The following is a 17,795-nucleotide window of genomic DNA, read 5'->3' on the forward strand; positions in this document are numbered from 1 at the left end:
GCAGCCTATTTCTTTTTCGCGTGGACTTTCCCCCCTCACATTATAGCAGGGGCTGGGCTGGGCCGTTCACGTCAGCACCCAGTATACCACCTCCTAAGAAATGATGAGGAAGGAAAAGGGAATGTGTATTTGGGTAGTTTTGTTGGTGTACAATTTGGCTGTCAGAGGACAATATCATTTTCTTAGTAAGAATCAATTATTTCTGATACAGTGTGGCTCGAGTGCAAATGTTACTGTCATTATACGCATGGATTGTCACAATTGCCACAAAACAATCTAACAATCTCGTTCGGCAGTCTCTCTATGATTGCCTTGTTTGAGTTTCATCCTGGGTTGCAATGGAGGGGACGTGTGCTTTCTAAAAATGTACATTTAAAAAAGTTAATTCAGCAAATAATATGCATATATAAAGCAAGGACTTGTATCATGGTGAGAGGGGGCCTAAGCAAAGTCACATTAAAAAGAAAATATGGACTCTAAGGTGATATATTTTTAGAGATGCATGACATTGAATTTTTTGCGGATATCCTATACAACTTACTTGGCTGATAACTGATACCGATCTCGATTATATCCACTTTTTCCCCACCTAATTGTCGTGATCATCATGTCTACTCTGTGGTGGAATTGACATCATATTATGCATACTGTTATGGTGATGGCCCACCAGCAGATGGAGATTTAATAATGCTTTTCACTGTATGTGATATTTATACTTGTACACTAGTACATACTGATCTGCCATATCAAAAATTCAACTTAGGGTTGATGTTCTGTGCATGCTCACTTTGTCAATTAAAAAAAAAAAAGTTTTGAAATCAGCATGTTGGCCGATTTCGACTTTTCATTTTAAAGCCAATATCTGCCAGTACAGATCATGTGCCAATATTATCATGCATACCTAATGTTTCTGATTTTTAAATGCTTTACAACAATGACCAAATATGTCAGAAGTGTATGCTCCACATATTTTATTGTATTTAAACAGATTATGATGTATTTTTCCAAAGTGCTATGTAGTTCAATAATGATCTACATGTCCAAGTTAGAAGCCAAATATGGAATATGACCTTGTGATTCTGAACTGAACTGACTTAACATGTTTCTTACAGGCTAGAGGTGACAAAGGGATGTGTTATCTGTAGGAATCATGAAGCAGAATGAGTAGATTCCCCAGATGTATGAGGGATCACTTTGAAGTCCAAGTTGTTGATGGCATTTTCATGTGTGAAATATTGGCTTATTGTTCACTGACAGAAAACTATCTGACCTGAGCTTATCATGCCATGGTTCACCGATAACACATTATTGAAATACTATAGCAATATGATTTATCTCTAGAATCACAAAGACCGTCTCTGCCACAGCTGTAAAAAAAGAAAAACAAAGAAAACAGCAAACCCTCACAGCCAACAAGCTGGAACCAGATTCTGTGTTGTAGTTTTGAAAAAGACCAGTGATTATCAATTTTCAAAATGCTTGCCAATTTATATGTTATGCTGTCAGTTGAAGTGCAGAACTTAATTAAAGTAAATTAACTAACTTAACTAAAACTTAATAGAAATAATAGTCCAGCATTCAAAAGTAAAAGTACAAAAGCATTAGCATCAAAACATACCATAAAAGTCAAAGTCCTCATTATGAAGAATGGCCCAGTTCAGAGTAATGCAGCAGTATTATTTAATGCTTAGTGTTCATAGCTGCAGTGTTGTCACTGGTAAAGGTGGAGCCAGTTTTAAATACTTTTAACTGCTGGGTAACTTGAAAAACAATAATATATCACAATGTATTGGTTGGTATATGTTGTATAATATAATCATAATCTTATTTGCAAAGTAACTACAGCTGTCAAATAAATATAGTAGAGTAAGTTGTACAATATTTGCATCTAAAACATAGTGCAGTAACAGTGTAAAGCAGCATAAAATTAAAATACTCAAGTAAAGTACAATTACCTTGATTTGAACCTAAGTACAGTATTTGAGTAAATGTATTTAGTTACTTTCCACTACAAATGTCTGTTTAGTAACAGTGGAGTAATGAAGACACTCAAATCTCCTGCAACCTTATACTTGAAGTCTTGAATTCTGTTCCTAGAAATGAAGCCACACAGTGAGCGTTAAAGCACTCCAGTGCTCATAATGTGAACATAATTGTCAGTAACAGTATGTGATATAGCTCATCCATTAACATCCATGACCTCTTAATAAGCTCAAAGAAACTGAACAAACACTGAATCACATTTGAATTGCTTTATGTTGGCTCCATCTGGGGGCTCATTGCTGCGGTGTTTGATTGCCAAGTAATGATTAAACAGTAACACAGGATGTTACCGTGACAGCTTTTTTCTGTAGTCTGTAATAACTGATTATATGGGCCACTTGGTGGCAACAGAAACATGCTGTGAACACAGTATTGACATATTCTTAGCGTTAAAGTTAATATGAATTGATTAGTAAAACTGTTTCCTTCTGGCAAACTGTTGAGTGTGAGTCCAGTGTTTTGTCTCTTTTAAGCTGATTTTTGTTTCTATACCAAGTAATTCAAAAAAAAATCTGACTCTTTAGCTGCTAAAAGCTCCACTACGTTCACCAGCTGGTCACTAACGTTTTGGTACTGAGCTGTGCTCTGTGGGCAGCTTAAAACGACACTATGAGAGCAGTGAGAGAGAACAAAAACAGTTACAGCTGATAGCTAAGCAATGAGATGAAACTCACTTTAAAGCTCCATAAAGCTGACAGGACCAGCAGATTCACATAATAATTATTTGCAGGCTCTTAATTACAAGAAAACGTTTTTGATATGTCACATAGTTTGTCACTTATAGCCAATTCAAGTTTCTATTGGTGAGAGTTATGTTTCTGTAGGTGCTGTTTTTTGTCTTTGTCAGTTCAGAGGCTATCACTGATTGTCCAGGTTCTTCTTCATCATCTTTGTCTTCTTCTTCTTTTTCTTCTTTCTTGAACAATTTTACTTGAAATATAAAACAATAGACTCTTGTGTGCCAGTAGGACTTTCTCCAGGGGACACTGGCTAAATACAAAGGTTTAGAGAAGCAAATCCAAAAGGTTCAATAAAATGTTGTGCTGTTGTGTTGTATCAGTCAGTAGCATAAACATGTAAATTGATTCATTTTCAGTATCATGATTACTTTCATACTATCAAGTGTAATTAGGTTATTTAAAATGTAGGGTTATTTATTGCAAATTGTTGCATTAAACCACTTCAAAGTTATAATTCTATTTACATTAATCAGAAGATTAACTAAACAAGTCACAGCATATTAAGCATTTTTAAGAACAACAAAGTTGAATAAATAGTATTGACTATAGTTGAAATGTAGCCAGCGATGCATGGTGTCCAGTTTAGTGGATAGATAATCAGTTGTAATTTCCTCACAACATAAAATCATTATTTGAAATGTTTATAACTGTACTACTTAGATGTTACTTGATATTATTAAAATTTATATACTCGCAGGGGTCTCCTATAATATTGAATAGGAGGCAAGATATTTCTGAGCAGCACATTTTCTTGCATTTCCCATTTTGATTTTGATTTATGTTGCACTTACAACACCTGGCCAGTGGGTGGCAGTGTATGGGACGATGCAGTAGGGTCCACTATAGTGGATTACATGCAACTATGGCAACAAAACCCATGCATATGTAAGAAAATGGGATTTAAATAGTTGTCTTCTGTAGTGACCACTATGCATTTAAAGGCTCAAGTGCCCGTGGGTGTGAATGTGAGTATGAATGGTTGTCTGTCTCTGTGTTTCATCACTATGATAGTCTAAGTCCCTAGAGTCTACTGGTTAATTTCCACCCTACTAGTCCTTTAACAAGTTAGCTCTAAGACCTCGCTACACTAGCAACCTGCTGGGTGTACATCTCTGGCCCAATGTCAGCTTAGATAAGTTCCACTCCTCATGCAACCGTGAATAGGTTAAGCAATCACAGCTAATGGCTGGATGGATATGATAAGATGATACATGGAATGTACCAAACAGATGGATGCAGGAGGATAACAAGCAGCTTCTAGGCATTGCTTAACATCTTGGGCCCGTGTCCTATGACCCTCTCTCCACCATCTTACCAGCTGAAGTGGATCTTCAGTGTCACAGTGTTTTTCCACAGGGATTGCAACCATTGCAACACTATGGGTTGGTGTTAAGTGTTCATCACAGTGATGGCCTGTGTGTCTGGTCATTGTGGAGTACAGTGTTCTGTAATGCCCATAAGAAGCCGAAAGTTGGAAGAGGTTGTGTCCAGGGTGTGAACGGTTTGCAGCGATACCCGCCTGTTTAATGAGTATGGAGGAGAATCTGCCCAGAATAAAGAGATGCTGGCACCAATGATTTTTTTTTTTTCTGCAGTCTCTAAATTAAATGAACGTCAAATGAAATGGGTGCAGGTTCATAAAGCTCTACCAACAGAGCCAACAGAAAAGCTTACGTGAGTACGGGTCAGGAGAGAATAATTTAGTAGTTTCTGTTCCTGTCTGACTTTCACAGACCACAAGCGTGGCTCATAGACTGTGGTGCAGCTCCGCACTCGCCGCGTCTCAGTACTGACAAGAGAGTAGGCAGACACTTCACAACAGCTATCCATCCATCTGGACATGATTAGATTGAATATAACCTCGAAATGGTCAGGATCATTGTTATTCAAAGGTCAGACGCACAATAACAACCAATACAAAACAAATAGATCAAAGGTTATCCAACACTAATATGACTTTTTTTGTATACAACTGGCATTTTGTATATCCCATTTTACTACATTTTTAATTGTCTTAATTACTAAATTTCATATGTATCTTATTTATTTAATCTGTAAAAATGAAGATTTGCTGTTTTATGGTAGATTGTGTGCAAGCAAGAAACCAAAAAGGCGTAAACATCAAACTCGTTCTTTAAAGAGGCCTTCCAGTGATTTTGAACTGGACTTCCACAAAGTTTAAAGATTTACAAGAGACAAATAAAACAAAGAATGGTCAAAATCTATGATAGAGAGGTCAAGAAATCCCAACTTTAACTCCCTAGTCCCTCAGGCACAGCTTTCGTTAGACGTACCCTATCTGGGAAATATCCATATCCTTCAAATTCCAGTTTGTAATGAAAACTGGCATAATCATGACTCCCCATGTGCCCCTTAAAATGGTATTGCATCTCAAATATCATATTGTGTCCAACCAAATCATGACAACTGTTTTTTTTAGAAAGACTCTGATCCAATGGCATATTAACACCCTCCCACAGTAGGCTGTATATTGTTTTTCTTTTTCTTTCTTTCTTTCTTTCTTTCTTTCTTTCTTTTTGTTTACATTCTTAAGGATATTTTTGGATGTCTTCCACTAGATGGGGCTAATTTATATCAAAGAAATGCATTGAAGTTGTTTTAAAAATCCAACCATTGAAGAAAAGTATCGTTTGTGTCATTATGTTCTGGCCTTGCTGAAAGACTGTTAACTGCTGTGTCTGGCACTAATTCCTGGTGTGTTTGGTGAGTTATCAGTTGAAATAATGACAACAGTGTACCAGCCAATTTGATTGCGCAAAGTTGCACAGGTTAATCTCTGTGGTTTCAAACAACATAATCACATTGGGAATATGCCAATGCTGGCAGTTTGACACAATCTCCAGCTGTAAATGTCGTTGTCGGCTTGTTCTGCTGCACATCTTGGCAGCACTTTGTATGGGTTTCTGCAGCACAGCATGCTATTTTACAAATTAGAGATGCTGTCTCTGTTTAACAAGTTGCCCCAGCTAAATCCGACATGAATTGTTCCACATTTCCTGTTACATAGATAATAAAGCAAGTCAATTTTAGGGATAAGTGTACTGCTTTTGTCTGATAAAGTAAAAAAAAAAATATATATATATATATATATATATATATATATATATATATATGTATATAGCTGTTATCTATTATTGAGGTTTGGGACTTGTGGCCCAGAAAAGTCAGAGCAAGAAAAAGTTTTTATCAACTTTCATGTTTCAGCATTATCGGTTGGGCAACAGAGTAGTCACACCACAACCTCAACCTTGAACTAATTTGTGTGAGTTCGTGTTAGCTTTATGCCCACTAAATACTTCTGCAACTGTGTGCCTATGCATTGTGTGCAGGCTGGTGTGGGTACATCTCACATGCATCAGGCATGTAATAGTGCTAATTACAGATTGCATGTAGCATGTAATTTTACACATACGTGTTGGGACTAGAGCTGTTCAGAAATGCCTTTCTGTTCTGGGCATCAGCATCACACACCCTTTAAACCACACCACTGTAGATCAGACTTACCAGTCAAACCCTGTTTGAAGAGAGAGTTTTTATGTGAATGATTTGTTTATCCCTGGCAGTGGTCTTTGCTCTATGTGAGATGTTATCACATCTTTTTCCCCCGTCTATGTGATTAAACCTAAAAAGGTGAAACAAGTTAATGTTTAATATCCATCAGGTTCCTTAGAGGATATTAGTCACATGTGTAAAGATAAGGTCAAACTGCTCTTATGATGTCCCAAAGTGCCCTTTGGGTGGAAGTTTGATTTTTTTTTTTTTTTAACAACACTTTCTGTAACCTTGGCCATTTAGAACACATATGTCAGCACTGATAAAATGAGAGCTGTCTCCTATTTTAATTAAAAGCACTTAAATCTCCTGCATAAATACTGAGGTCACTGCTTCAATTACTTGAATTGAGGTTGAATTACAGTGGTTGCAATACTGCAGTGGTTAGATGGTTCATTGCTTCAGACATTTGTAAAGTTGTAATGGAGTGACCCAGTTGAATTAATCACTAGTTTCAAACTAGCCAGTCATTGCCAAGAACTTAGGAAAGATTTTGTACCTGCTTGTAATAAAGTCCTTTTGCATTTTTTCTGTATACATCATAGAACATGTGCCATACAATCTTGCTCAGGTTATTCTGACCCAGCTATGATGTTAGTATGTGCAGATCCAAAACTAGTTTCTTCCAATACACAGTTTACAATGCAAACACAAAAAGCTATTCCAGGAGTGAAATCTGGAAGCACAACAATGTAGGGCAGAACTGGGTTTGTCGTCACACTTTTTTACTGTCACTTGAATCCCTCAACAGTTGTATCCTTAATAGATTTTCTTTCAATGTGTTATATAAGCCCAAAGTATAAGGTAGGACTGGAGTGACCTCAATCTCCTGCTTACTCTGCTTTAAAAAATATGGACTGTCAGGTACATTCTGTGCACATGGGAAAACCATCCCCACTGTGGTGTTGTCTGTCCCTGTGATAGTTTACTGGGGAAAAGTAAAAATGGAAATACATTTTAAAAAAAAAAATCACTGAAATTATTCATTTATAATAATAATAATAATAATAATAATAATAATAATAATAATAATAATAATAATAACTTAAATTTATATAGCATTTATATAACATGTCCAGAGATTAGGTGTTTCGGATGTCTGTAGGGAGCGTGTTCCAGAGGGTGGGGGCTGTGACACTGAGGGCTCTGTCCCCGAGAGTACGGAGTCTGGTGTGAGGAATTGAGAGCAGGCCTGTGTCTGAGGACTGGAGGTTCTGGGATGGGAAGGAGGAGGTCTGAGAGGTAGTGAGGGGCAAGGCCATGGAGGGATTTGTAAGTGAGGAGAAGGATTTTATAATGAATGCGGAACTTGATTGGAAGCCAGTGAAGGTGGATGAGGGTCGGAGTGATGTGCTGCCAGGGCTTGGTATTGTTCTGGATGTACTGGAGCCTGTCCAGGGCTTTGCTGGGTACCCCAGGCAGGATTCCATTGCAATAGTCCAAATGAGAGGTTATAAATTAATTTCATCAACCAAACAATCTCGTGCATTGAGAGGACATAAACAGGAAAAAAAACATTCCCACAAGTACATTTTAAGTCCTTACTCAGCATTATATTTAAAAACCTTTTAAAAACGAACATGTAACAAATAACCCAAAAGAGAATTTCACCAGCATCCCAAACTGCAACTTTTTGCTAGTGACGAAGCTAACAACCACTTGTTTTAGCCTAGCTAAGAAAAATCAAAACAGCTCTCCTTTTATACTTTTTATTGGTAATGATGGTTTTATTATAATCCCATTGTGTCAAAGCCTAAAAGAGAAACACAGAAGAGCTGCATATTTAGATTTTGACATGAAAAACACAAGGGTCCTGTCATCTCAATACCAAGTGTCTTAAGCCTGAAATTACCCTGTAGGTAACCTCTGACCCCAATGCGTAAAATTTCAGTGCCAACATTTTTAACAGCACCCTCCATCAAGCAAGATGTAATGATTTCGACAACCAACTGATGTGACAATCAACCCTGGTCTTCTTTTTTCTTTAAGAAAGAGTTCAAGGTCTCTGTTCTTAAGAGTAATTTCATCGCTTAATTGGTAGTTTCAGAAATCCTATAACCCGACAGTACAGTAATTGCTTAACCACACTGAAGCATTTATGACGGTGAATAGCTTAACTTCATTTAGACATGTGAAGCAATTTTTGCAAACTGAAAAGTTTGTTTATTTAGATGCTGAGTAAGTTGCTAAAGTTTAGTTAGTAGATGTTTTTCTTTTCTCAATGGAGTGAGCTTTGTGTCAATTCACCCAGTTAGGCCTTTACTTCCTGACATCTACAGGCTTATTTATTTACAAACAAACAAACCAGAAAACCGCATGAGACGATACACTGTATACATCACTGGAAAACCTTCCACCCACATCTAAATGAACCTTTTAATTTAGGATGAGAGGAAATCCATCTTGCTGCTGTATGCATGAGGACCTTCACTCAGGATAATTACATTTAGGACAGATATAGATGAGAGCAAGAAACATGGATTTTTTTTCAGGAAGTAATCAAGCAAAACATCCAGTTATCCATAAAAACATGAAATCATGAGGATGTGTCTGTTTCAGGCCCTTTTATTCACCATCTGCTTCAACCTTGTCTGAAACTGGTGAAAACAGACCCCATGCGATGATTGTGGAGTTTCATTTTCAATCAATAGCTAACTTAGGATATCATGATTTCTATTTGGCTTAAAGGAAATATGACCACGTACGTCCAGCTAAGCAATAAGCAAACGTTTCCCTCAATACAGATACATAGACGACAAACTTCTTCCTCCCTTCCCCCGAGTTACTGTGATGGATAATTCATGCTGTCTTAGGCCCATTACCTCAACTGAGGCCTGGCTATTTCCATGACAACGAGTTACTGTATCTTTGTCAAAATCAGTCCAGGCACAAAGCTAATGGGTTATTATTGTATGACTGACAATGTTGAGTCATTTTCTCTGCCTTTGGCTGATCTCCCTTGATTTTGCCAGCAACCCCCTGTCTCTACTGCCCTGCTACCCCCACACCCTACACCACCCACCACCCACAAAGCCTCTGCAGTCACAAACGCTATCAGGAGCACTGAGTCATGGAGTGGACCTGACCCCCACCCCCCCACCCCAGATACATTATCACAGGTGATTGGATTTTTCTGGTCATTGCTGCATCATCGTATTACAGCATCAAATCAGATCAGTTATCAGCAGGATAGCTATGGCTATATAAATTGTCATGTGACAATCTATGACTCCTTTGTTAGCATGCTAACACACTGGCCATGGTAAACATCATACATGCTAAATATTAGCATGTTTACATTGTAATTAATAGCCTGTTAGCATGCTGCTCAAAGCAGTGCTAATGCTACGGTCCATAGACTCTATATGAAGATGGACGAAGGAACAACTCCCCAAAAGTGAAGTCAAAACAACTTGATTGCTCCTTGATGGCTGTCTGCAGTACAGGTTGTAAACCCAACCTTCTTCACATTAGCAGACGGGACATGAGCCAAACTAAAAACTTGAAGTGCACATCAAAGAAATGGTTATGGTTATTTAAGGTAGCTCTGATCACATTATGTTCAGTTGTTCGTTTTTCTGATTTGGTTTGGTTTGAATGAGCTATTTCATGCTATAAAAAGGGAATTTGGCAACATGATTGACTGCTGAGTGTGCCAATCAGCTGTGTGTGCTCCAAATAATGTCACTAATATGCCACTAACGCAAGATTTTTTTTTTTTTTTTTTTTTACAGTGGAGTAAGCAGAGCGTTGTTTATCTTTATTATACAGCCTCTCAACCATGTGGTTGCAGACTCATTCAATCAGTTTCATTGATTACTGTCTCTAAGACTAATTGGACATTTCATATTGAAATGTTTCTTAATATTAACGTCTCCAATTTAACAGAACATGATTTTTTAGTTCTCTTTTGTCTCATAGTTTAAAGAGAGTAAAAGAAAAAATGGGTCATTGTAGTGTCTGAGTTCAAATAATTGTAGTGGCCTAAGAGAAGTAAACAATGAACATTTTGAGAATAAGGCCTACTCTACACATAATTATATCTGAAAATGAAGCCTTGGCCTTTTGTCCACCTGCAAATTGTTTTTGGTCACTGAAAACAGACCTTTTGTAAAACTGTTCAGGATGAAGATATTCAAGTGTGTGGCCACATAAATGACGGGCGTCTGCAAGATGTCTCTCACAGTCTCATTTCCTCCCCTCTTCTATAGGTCTAACCTATAGAGGAGGGGAGGTCACTTCAAGCTCCACAAAAACATAATGGTGACAGCCAAAATGCCTAGAATGAGGCTTCAAAACGGTAGTCCACAAACCAATGGATGACATTATGGTAGCTACCTCCATTAGGCCTATTTATTCTGTGTATAACAATATACAATATTTTATATGCTCATGTTTCACTTAAGAGAGGAACAGAACATTAAGTTGCAAAAAGAAAGTACTCTGTACTCTGTTGGACTTATATCTTCACAGTTTAATGCGTTTGACCTTTTTTCCTTCCGTGGTTTTATGAATTAATGGCAGATGGCAGTGGGATTTTATGTCTACAGTGAATGCCGCCCAGCTCTTTAACATCACCGTTGCCCCTGAGCAAGGCACTGACAGCACCTGATGGCTGCAGGTATGGTGCAGAGACAACAATGAACACAAAGCAGAGTGGTGCAGGAAACCAGTCTTTAGCTTACTGACTCTGACTGACCAAACCCTGCAGCTGTTTAGCTCATTTCTCTGTGTACTATATGAGACCTTATTTCAAAATCACAACAGTGCTTCCCGCGTTGATTTAACCCTCCCTGCTATGAAGCACGAGCTACTAATCATGCACAGACGTGCACCAACGTGCTTTTTAGCCCTCATTTCTTGGCGGACTAAAGCTGCATTCCGCCCCACCCCTTACAAACAACATCATCACCGCTGTACCTAAATCAGGAAGCACAGAGACACGTTTCTTTTTCTTTTTCTTTTTTTTTTTTAACGGAGACTCTTTGGTGATTTCAGCAGCGGCGAACCATAAACGGCAAAAAGGCGTTATTGTTGATGTTGATGACGACCACCGTCGACCACTGTTGAAGGAAGACTGACAGCTGGTTATATCCAGTACAAGGCTCAGCTGTGGATGCATTTGACACAAGAGACGGGTATGTGCACAGTCGACCTGGTAAAATTGACAAGCACAAATACAAGGCGAGAAAGCCTGTGTCAAGACTTGACACACATGTGGTGGATACTATCTCTTTAGTTCTTTGTTTTCGACTGCGCGATACTTGGTGCAGCGATAGTAAACATTTTATCCACGTCGACTTGTTTACAGTGCGTAACAGACGTTTCGAAACCTGCAGGGAAAATATGCTCGGTATGTCATTTTCTTGCTCATCCAAGACTCGGTGAGACCTGTCGTCGTCAGTGTTGTTTATTAAAGCATCACTGCCACCATACAGTGTCACTGCTTTGTCATGTGCTTTGGCAATGTCGCCCCCCACCACTACTACTACCAACCACCACCCTCCTTTCTGCTGCCTTCTCTCTCGCTTTACCAATCCCTGTTATAAGGTATAGCAATTTAACGTTTTTTTTGTTTACTGGCAGTATCACACAGCGTGTTTAATACAATTAAAGGCCTGCTGTCGATTATTAAACAGTTGTCTTTAATTCGGCATACAAACCATACGCCAAACAGGACTTAAACCCACTAAAATTCAGAGTTTTCTAAATGGTCCACGCTCCTCGCTACCGGAAACCCCAGCGTGTTTTGGCGGCAGTGGGCTGTTAGACAAACGTGGAAACCAGTTATTTTGTTTAAACCTAATCAAATACGCACGTTAATAGGCAGATCATATATATGCCGAATATATCATAAGGTTGTAACAATTTGTCTAAAGTATAAATCATGCAACACTAGGCATGGCTTTGTACAACAAACCTTGTCTTCTTTAAATTGTAAGATTTGAAATGGGATTTTGCACTTATACTTACGGACCATATATGAGAGGGTACCGTTAGTGGTTTATATATATTGCCTTTTTTGTCTTTGCCAGTGGATAGACTGGTCTGCTGGTTTTTATGATCCAAAAAAATACAGACTGTGAAGCCTGGAGGAAATTAAATATTACATCATTCTGCATCCCAAGCAAGGACTTGTCAGCAGCAAGCTCCACTTGTTACTCGAGTTTACATAAAACCAGACAGTGAAGGCCTGTAACAGGAACCATACGGGCTTTATTTGCTTAACTGAACAGAACAACTGTTGAGCCTTGCTGCACTGTTGGTCTGTTGAAGAAGAGAGCTGCCAAGATGTAGCGGCAACATATGGCTGTCATTTCTACACACGGTCTGCTAGTTTCATGTAAGAAAAAGAGCGAGAGTAGATCTCAAAGTGGTGACATGCTTGTTCACTGTCACTGTTATGCACAGCCTATAAATAAAGTGCTCACACATGAGTGGCTGCTTAAGTCGGAACTGCACTGATTTATTAAAGCCTGCAGGGCAGAGAACAGTCAGCAAGGTAACCTCTGGCTCCATTTGATACAAACTGCATGTTTGCTTCATCCTCACCTTTTTGTGGAACACAAAGCTGACCATGTTAGCTGAAGCACTGAGGAATCTTGTTCTCAATTAATCATATTAGGTGCACCATGTGGAAATCCTGCTGTCATGGTCACACATGGCAGAAAACTTGATTGTATGTTTAACTTTTGATACAGATCGGTGCTTCAGTGAAAGAAAACTTTTTGGGATGATTTACCAGATGATCTAATAGGCATGTCAAGGATTATGAACAAGACGAAAAGCTTGTTTTGACACAGACATAGCAGGATGCCAACAGTTGTGGTTTAACCTTCACATAGTTTTAGGAGAAACCTCTGTTTGCTTTCGACTACCTGAGCTTGGAAGGCATGCATTCCTTTGCATTTGGATTTACCTCAGCTCAGCTAAGAGGGAAAATACCAAGAGCTGTCACGTGTGGCAGTCTGCATTCCTTTGTATTTATCTACAAGGCGAGCTTATACACTACAAAATCACGTTGATTTTACTTAAAGTAATCTTCGAAACTTGATTGCCTTGAAGAACGAAAGAGAATATAACTATAAATATTAATTTATGTATACTTTATATCTAAATGTTAATATTTTAATTGCCTTGAAGAGGGTAAGTGAATATAACTATAATTAATTTATGTTTACTTTTATCTAAGTGTTAAGTTTACTTGAAAGTTAGCTGTGTATACTCAATTTTGGGAAGTTGTTGCAGCTTAAAAATGACAAGTGAAATGACCTTGTTATTTCTAAGCGCCATTAACTTCTGTAAAGCAAGTTAGTATGTCTTTGATCGTGACAAAGAGGATTGTGCCAGTGATAAGGTTAGGAGATTTGCGAGTTCTGTTTCGTTAACATGTTTAAGAATGCATAAATATGATTGATTCATTTGCAACCAGCAGAATACAGATACATTGCACAGTATACTTGGTTTACTAAAGTCGCTAAAACTTAGAAAGATTGATTTGATTAAACTTGTCATTTTTTTAAAAAAAGTTGCATCAGCTTCACACAATTATGTAAATATAACTGATATATAATAACTTTTTAATAAACTTAACAATTAGATATAAAGTAAACAGAAATTAAGATTAATAGTTATATTTATCTAAAGTTTTGAAGGCAATCAGTTTCCTAGAATTTTTAAAGTAAAATCAACTTGTCAGAATTTACAGTGTACCAGCAGGCCTTGCTGTAAGTCTAGTTTTGCTGACAGTTTGGTGAAAAGTAGATGGCTCTGTTATTTCCATACTAAGTGAAGTTTTCCATCTTGCTCACTGGATGTGCATGTGACTGCACGCCATATCTGTGCTTTGCAGGTGATACACTGGGGTTAGTCAACTTCCGTCCCCAAAGACATACCAACTTCCTCTCTACTCTCACTTCCCCTCCTGTCTGCGCCTGTTCTTGGCAGACAGGTTGAGTCACATTACCTGCTGCTATATGAACACCCCCTCTGCAACAACGCAATAGTTTTGTTAGTTTTACCCAAGGCGTTGTGCTGCCAGTCAACACAGGGTGGTCCTGTCATCCACAGTGGCGTCACAGCCAGGAGTGTCTTTGCTCCCTCGTAGGGATCTCATCAGATGGTTAAACAGAATACTTTGCCTCCAGATCCAAGTCAAAAGGTTGTTGCTTAGCTTATAGGCAGCAGACCTCAGATAGCAGTGGTTGTCTCCATTGGCCATTGGTGCCCATGCATAAAGCAAAACAAATACTGTATATGCTTAGATTAACAAAGCAATAGCTAAACATGTCATTGGACCCCTGGGAGTGTTGTTTTTCAGCAGGAGTTCCCTCAGAGCCATATGTGCCTTTTCAAGAATGTGCAGAATAACAGCTGTATATTTGTCCATACACCCCCAACACCCCATCCCGACATTCAACATCTGAGTGTGTGTGCAAGACACAGATGGAATTTGCAATTATCTTATGTCAAGAAAGTAGAAAACTACAGTAAGAAAGCATGACCCTGGTGTCTCAGACAGGCACCATGGTGTCTCAGACAGGCACCATGGTGTCTCAGACAGGCACCCGCAACCTACAGGCAAACATTGTGTCAGTGGTGGAACTGCTGGAGTACAGCCTGACGCTCATGACTCATTGGTCACTGAGCTGACAAAACTCTGACTTCTCTTCTAGCCGGGTCACACATACAACAGTCCTCACTTATTCACAGTGTTGAGGTTGAACTAGACTGGCATTGTTATCTAGGAGAAGCAGTGATGCTCATGATTATGTGATAATAGCAGTGATGAGCATCAGTGCAGTTAACCAACCAGCATAACATTCCTCTGGTTTTGTGACGTGAACTGACAAAAATTTCTGTTGTAATTTCAGTGAAACAATGGCAAGTGATTTTAAAAACTGAAACATGATGTGTGTAGTACCACAACTTTGTGTTTTTGTCCTGTCTGTGCTTTTTGTGTGTCTGATCTCTACAAACACAAATGTGTGCAGAATCTGTAGGCAAGGAGACAAGATTTTAGTATCACAAGCGTTCTCGTATCCTTTTGTACCCCGTTTGTAGTCAGTGTAGTATTGACCAATTAGGTTTGAGTGGCAGGTAAATAGTCCATGTGGAAAACAAGGGGGCAAAATGCATTGGCTGAAATGCAGTGTTGTAACCCATCAGCTATGGTCTGATATATATGCAGATATACTTTATGTTTACAGAGATAAGCCAAAATGAATGGTTTACCGAAGTTGTCTTTGCCCAGATATCCGCTGGATAAACTGGAACCAGCGAAATATTGGCTGTTGCCCCAAGAGGCTTATCAGACCGATGGCTGATGGGTTCCAAGATTAACAGAACTCTAACTTCTCTTCTAGCCTGATCCCACGGACAACTGTACTCACTTAGTAGTGTAGTGGTAGTTGGTGAGGTGGGTGTACAACTTAGTAGATGGGTAGGTTACAGAGGAGGAAGTGGATATACTGTTCTTTATATTCCAGTGGCTTTTTGGCTGATAGGTGGGTAGAAAAAGAGGTGGATATACCCTGTGTATCTGCGTATACTCTCTTCTACACCACTGCGCTCACTTATTCACAATGTTGAGCTCAAACAAGACTGGCATTGTTATCTAGTGGTACAGTGGTACAATGGTTTTCAACTTGAGGGACTTACAAGTGGTCCCCAGAAAGATGGGGAATAGTTTATTCTCACTATTTAATTCACCATAGAAGTGAGCCCATTGCGAATAGGTTTCATTTTCGACATTTTCATCTCTTTTCACAATCATATCTAACAGCCAAAGCTGTAAACTTCTCAAAAGGGGAGTCTGTGACCTAATGTGTATCAATTTAGGGGTCTTTGACATTAAAAAGACTAAGAACTACTGATCAAGAAAGGAACGTGATGGTTATGGATATGTTGTAATAGCAGTGATAAGCATAAGTGCAGAGCTTTATCCGTTAGTGAAGAGTTTGCCAATCAGCTTAGCATTCCTCTGGTTGGGTGATCTTCCAGAATTTGCAGATATGATTCCAGTGAATCCACCGAAAGTCAATCTGAAAACTTAAATAACTGAGGATGAAGTTGGTACCATAGTCTTGTTCTTTGTGAGTGTATTTTGTCTGCCGCTTGCCAGTCATCAGAATATCAAAGGAATATCAAACAAAGGTCACATGTAGGCCTCTCATTTCTAAATGGGGAATGACAAATGATACTGTTTGATCTAATTAGCCTTAGCTAACTGGCTAACTGAGCTATGGTTGAGTGAAACCAATGTCACTGGCTAACTTCTTAATTTTTCCAACTCATGAGAATCTTATGAAAGAGTTTTAAATGTGATCTTGATGGCTTTATGATACTTGCAAGAAGACTGATGCTAAAGCTACGTTTTCCTGGCAAAAAGTTAGCATACTCTGCAACTGATGTTCCATGTAGAAGAAACAGGAATAAAGATGCATTGTTATTGTATTACAGGGTAGGCCTCCCTAGATAACTCTCAGTTAATCTGCATTCAGCTCTGCATCAAAAACGTAGCCCTCTTATTTATCTAAATGAGGCCAGTCTGTCAGTGCAGTGGTTGTGCCGACACATGGGGCATTAGCAAAATAGTGCCTCATCCCTTAAAAAAGTTGATCCTGGCTCTACTTTGGCTGCAATGTGATGTTGGCCAGTCACATATATGCTAGTCAGTTACTTTCTAATGTGAACACCGTATTTTTACTGTTTACCTTGCAGTTGTCTTAACCAAAAATATATGACACTGTAACAACTTAAACAAACCATGATAGTGGTGGTTTTGGCATCTGATATGTCCTTTGACGCATTGCTATTGACAACATGTTAACTTACAGCACATAAATATACCATTAAATCTGTCCCTTACACTTTTCCTGTGTTTTTTGGAAAGGTAAGAAAAAAAGACAACACTCCCAAAGTCCTTACATGCCAAGTATTGCTCTTACTCACACTTTCACCTTGACGTAGACTTTTCAAACATGACTACCTTGCTCTGCCAACCTCTCAGAAACAAGACGAGTCAAAACGAAAAGAGAAGGAGAGTGAAAGGAAGTAAGACTTCCTGCAGCCTGCACTCATCTCTGCACAAACAGATGCTGTCTGTCAGGGACAGATGTTGACCTTTGACCTCAAATCTCATTTCAAGAGTAGAGTTTTTTCAATGGTAGATAGGCAGTGTATAACTCTATCACCATTTCTCATCTCATCACTCTCTTTCGCGTCCCCTCTTGTCCCCTCTACAAACACAAACATGCTCCGTACTCATTACGTAATTGACTCTCACTAGAGTGTAACAGGGTGCAGTCACTGAGGGCAGCCAGAGGGTTTAAAAAGAAGCTGTTGTGTTGTCTATCACGCACAAGAGTAATCTTAAAGCGAAACAAAGGAACCAGGCAACGGCAGACAGATGCATGCGTGTTCCAGCCACTTCCAGCT

General features: G+C 38.8%; 1 protein-coding gene across 1 annotated transcript in view; it reads left to right on the top strand.

The window, feature by feature from the left end:
• The first annotated feature begins 11,236 nt into the window (after positions 1-11,236).
• The window catches only part of LOC121945207 (myelin basic protein-like), a 60,006-nt gene continuing 53,447 nt past the window's right edge, over positions 11,237-17,795 (top strand). The window contains exon 1 of the mRNA XM_042489268.2: positions 11,237-11,494. Within this exon, the coding sequence (XP_042345202.1) occupies positions 11,473-11,494 (22 nt within the window). The 5' untranslated portion in view covers positions 11,237-11,472. The remainder of the gene's footprint in view (positions 11,495-17,795) is intronic.

This window comes from Plectropomus leopardus, chromosome 11, assembly GCF_026936395.1.
Source record: "Plectropomus leopardus strain MGB_pleo_1.0 chromosome 11, ASM2693639v1, whole genome shotgun sequence".
Classification (NCBI taxonomy): Eukaryota; Metazoa; Chordata; class Actinopteri; order Perciformes; family Serranidae; genus Plectropomus; species Plectropomus leopardus.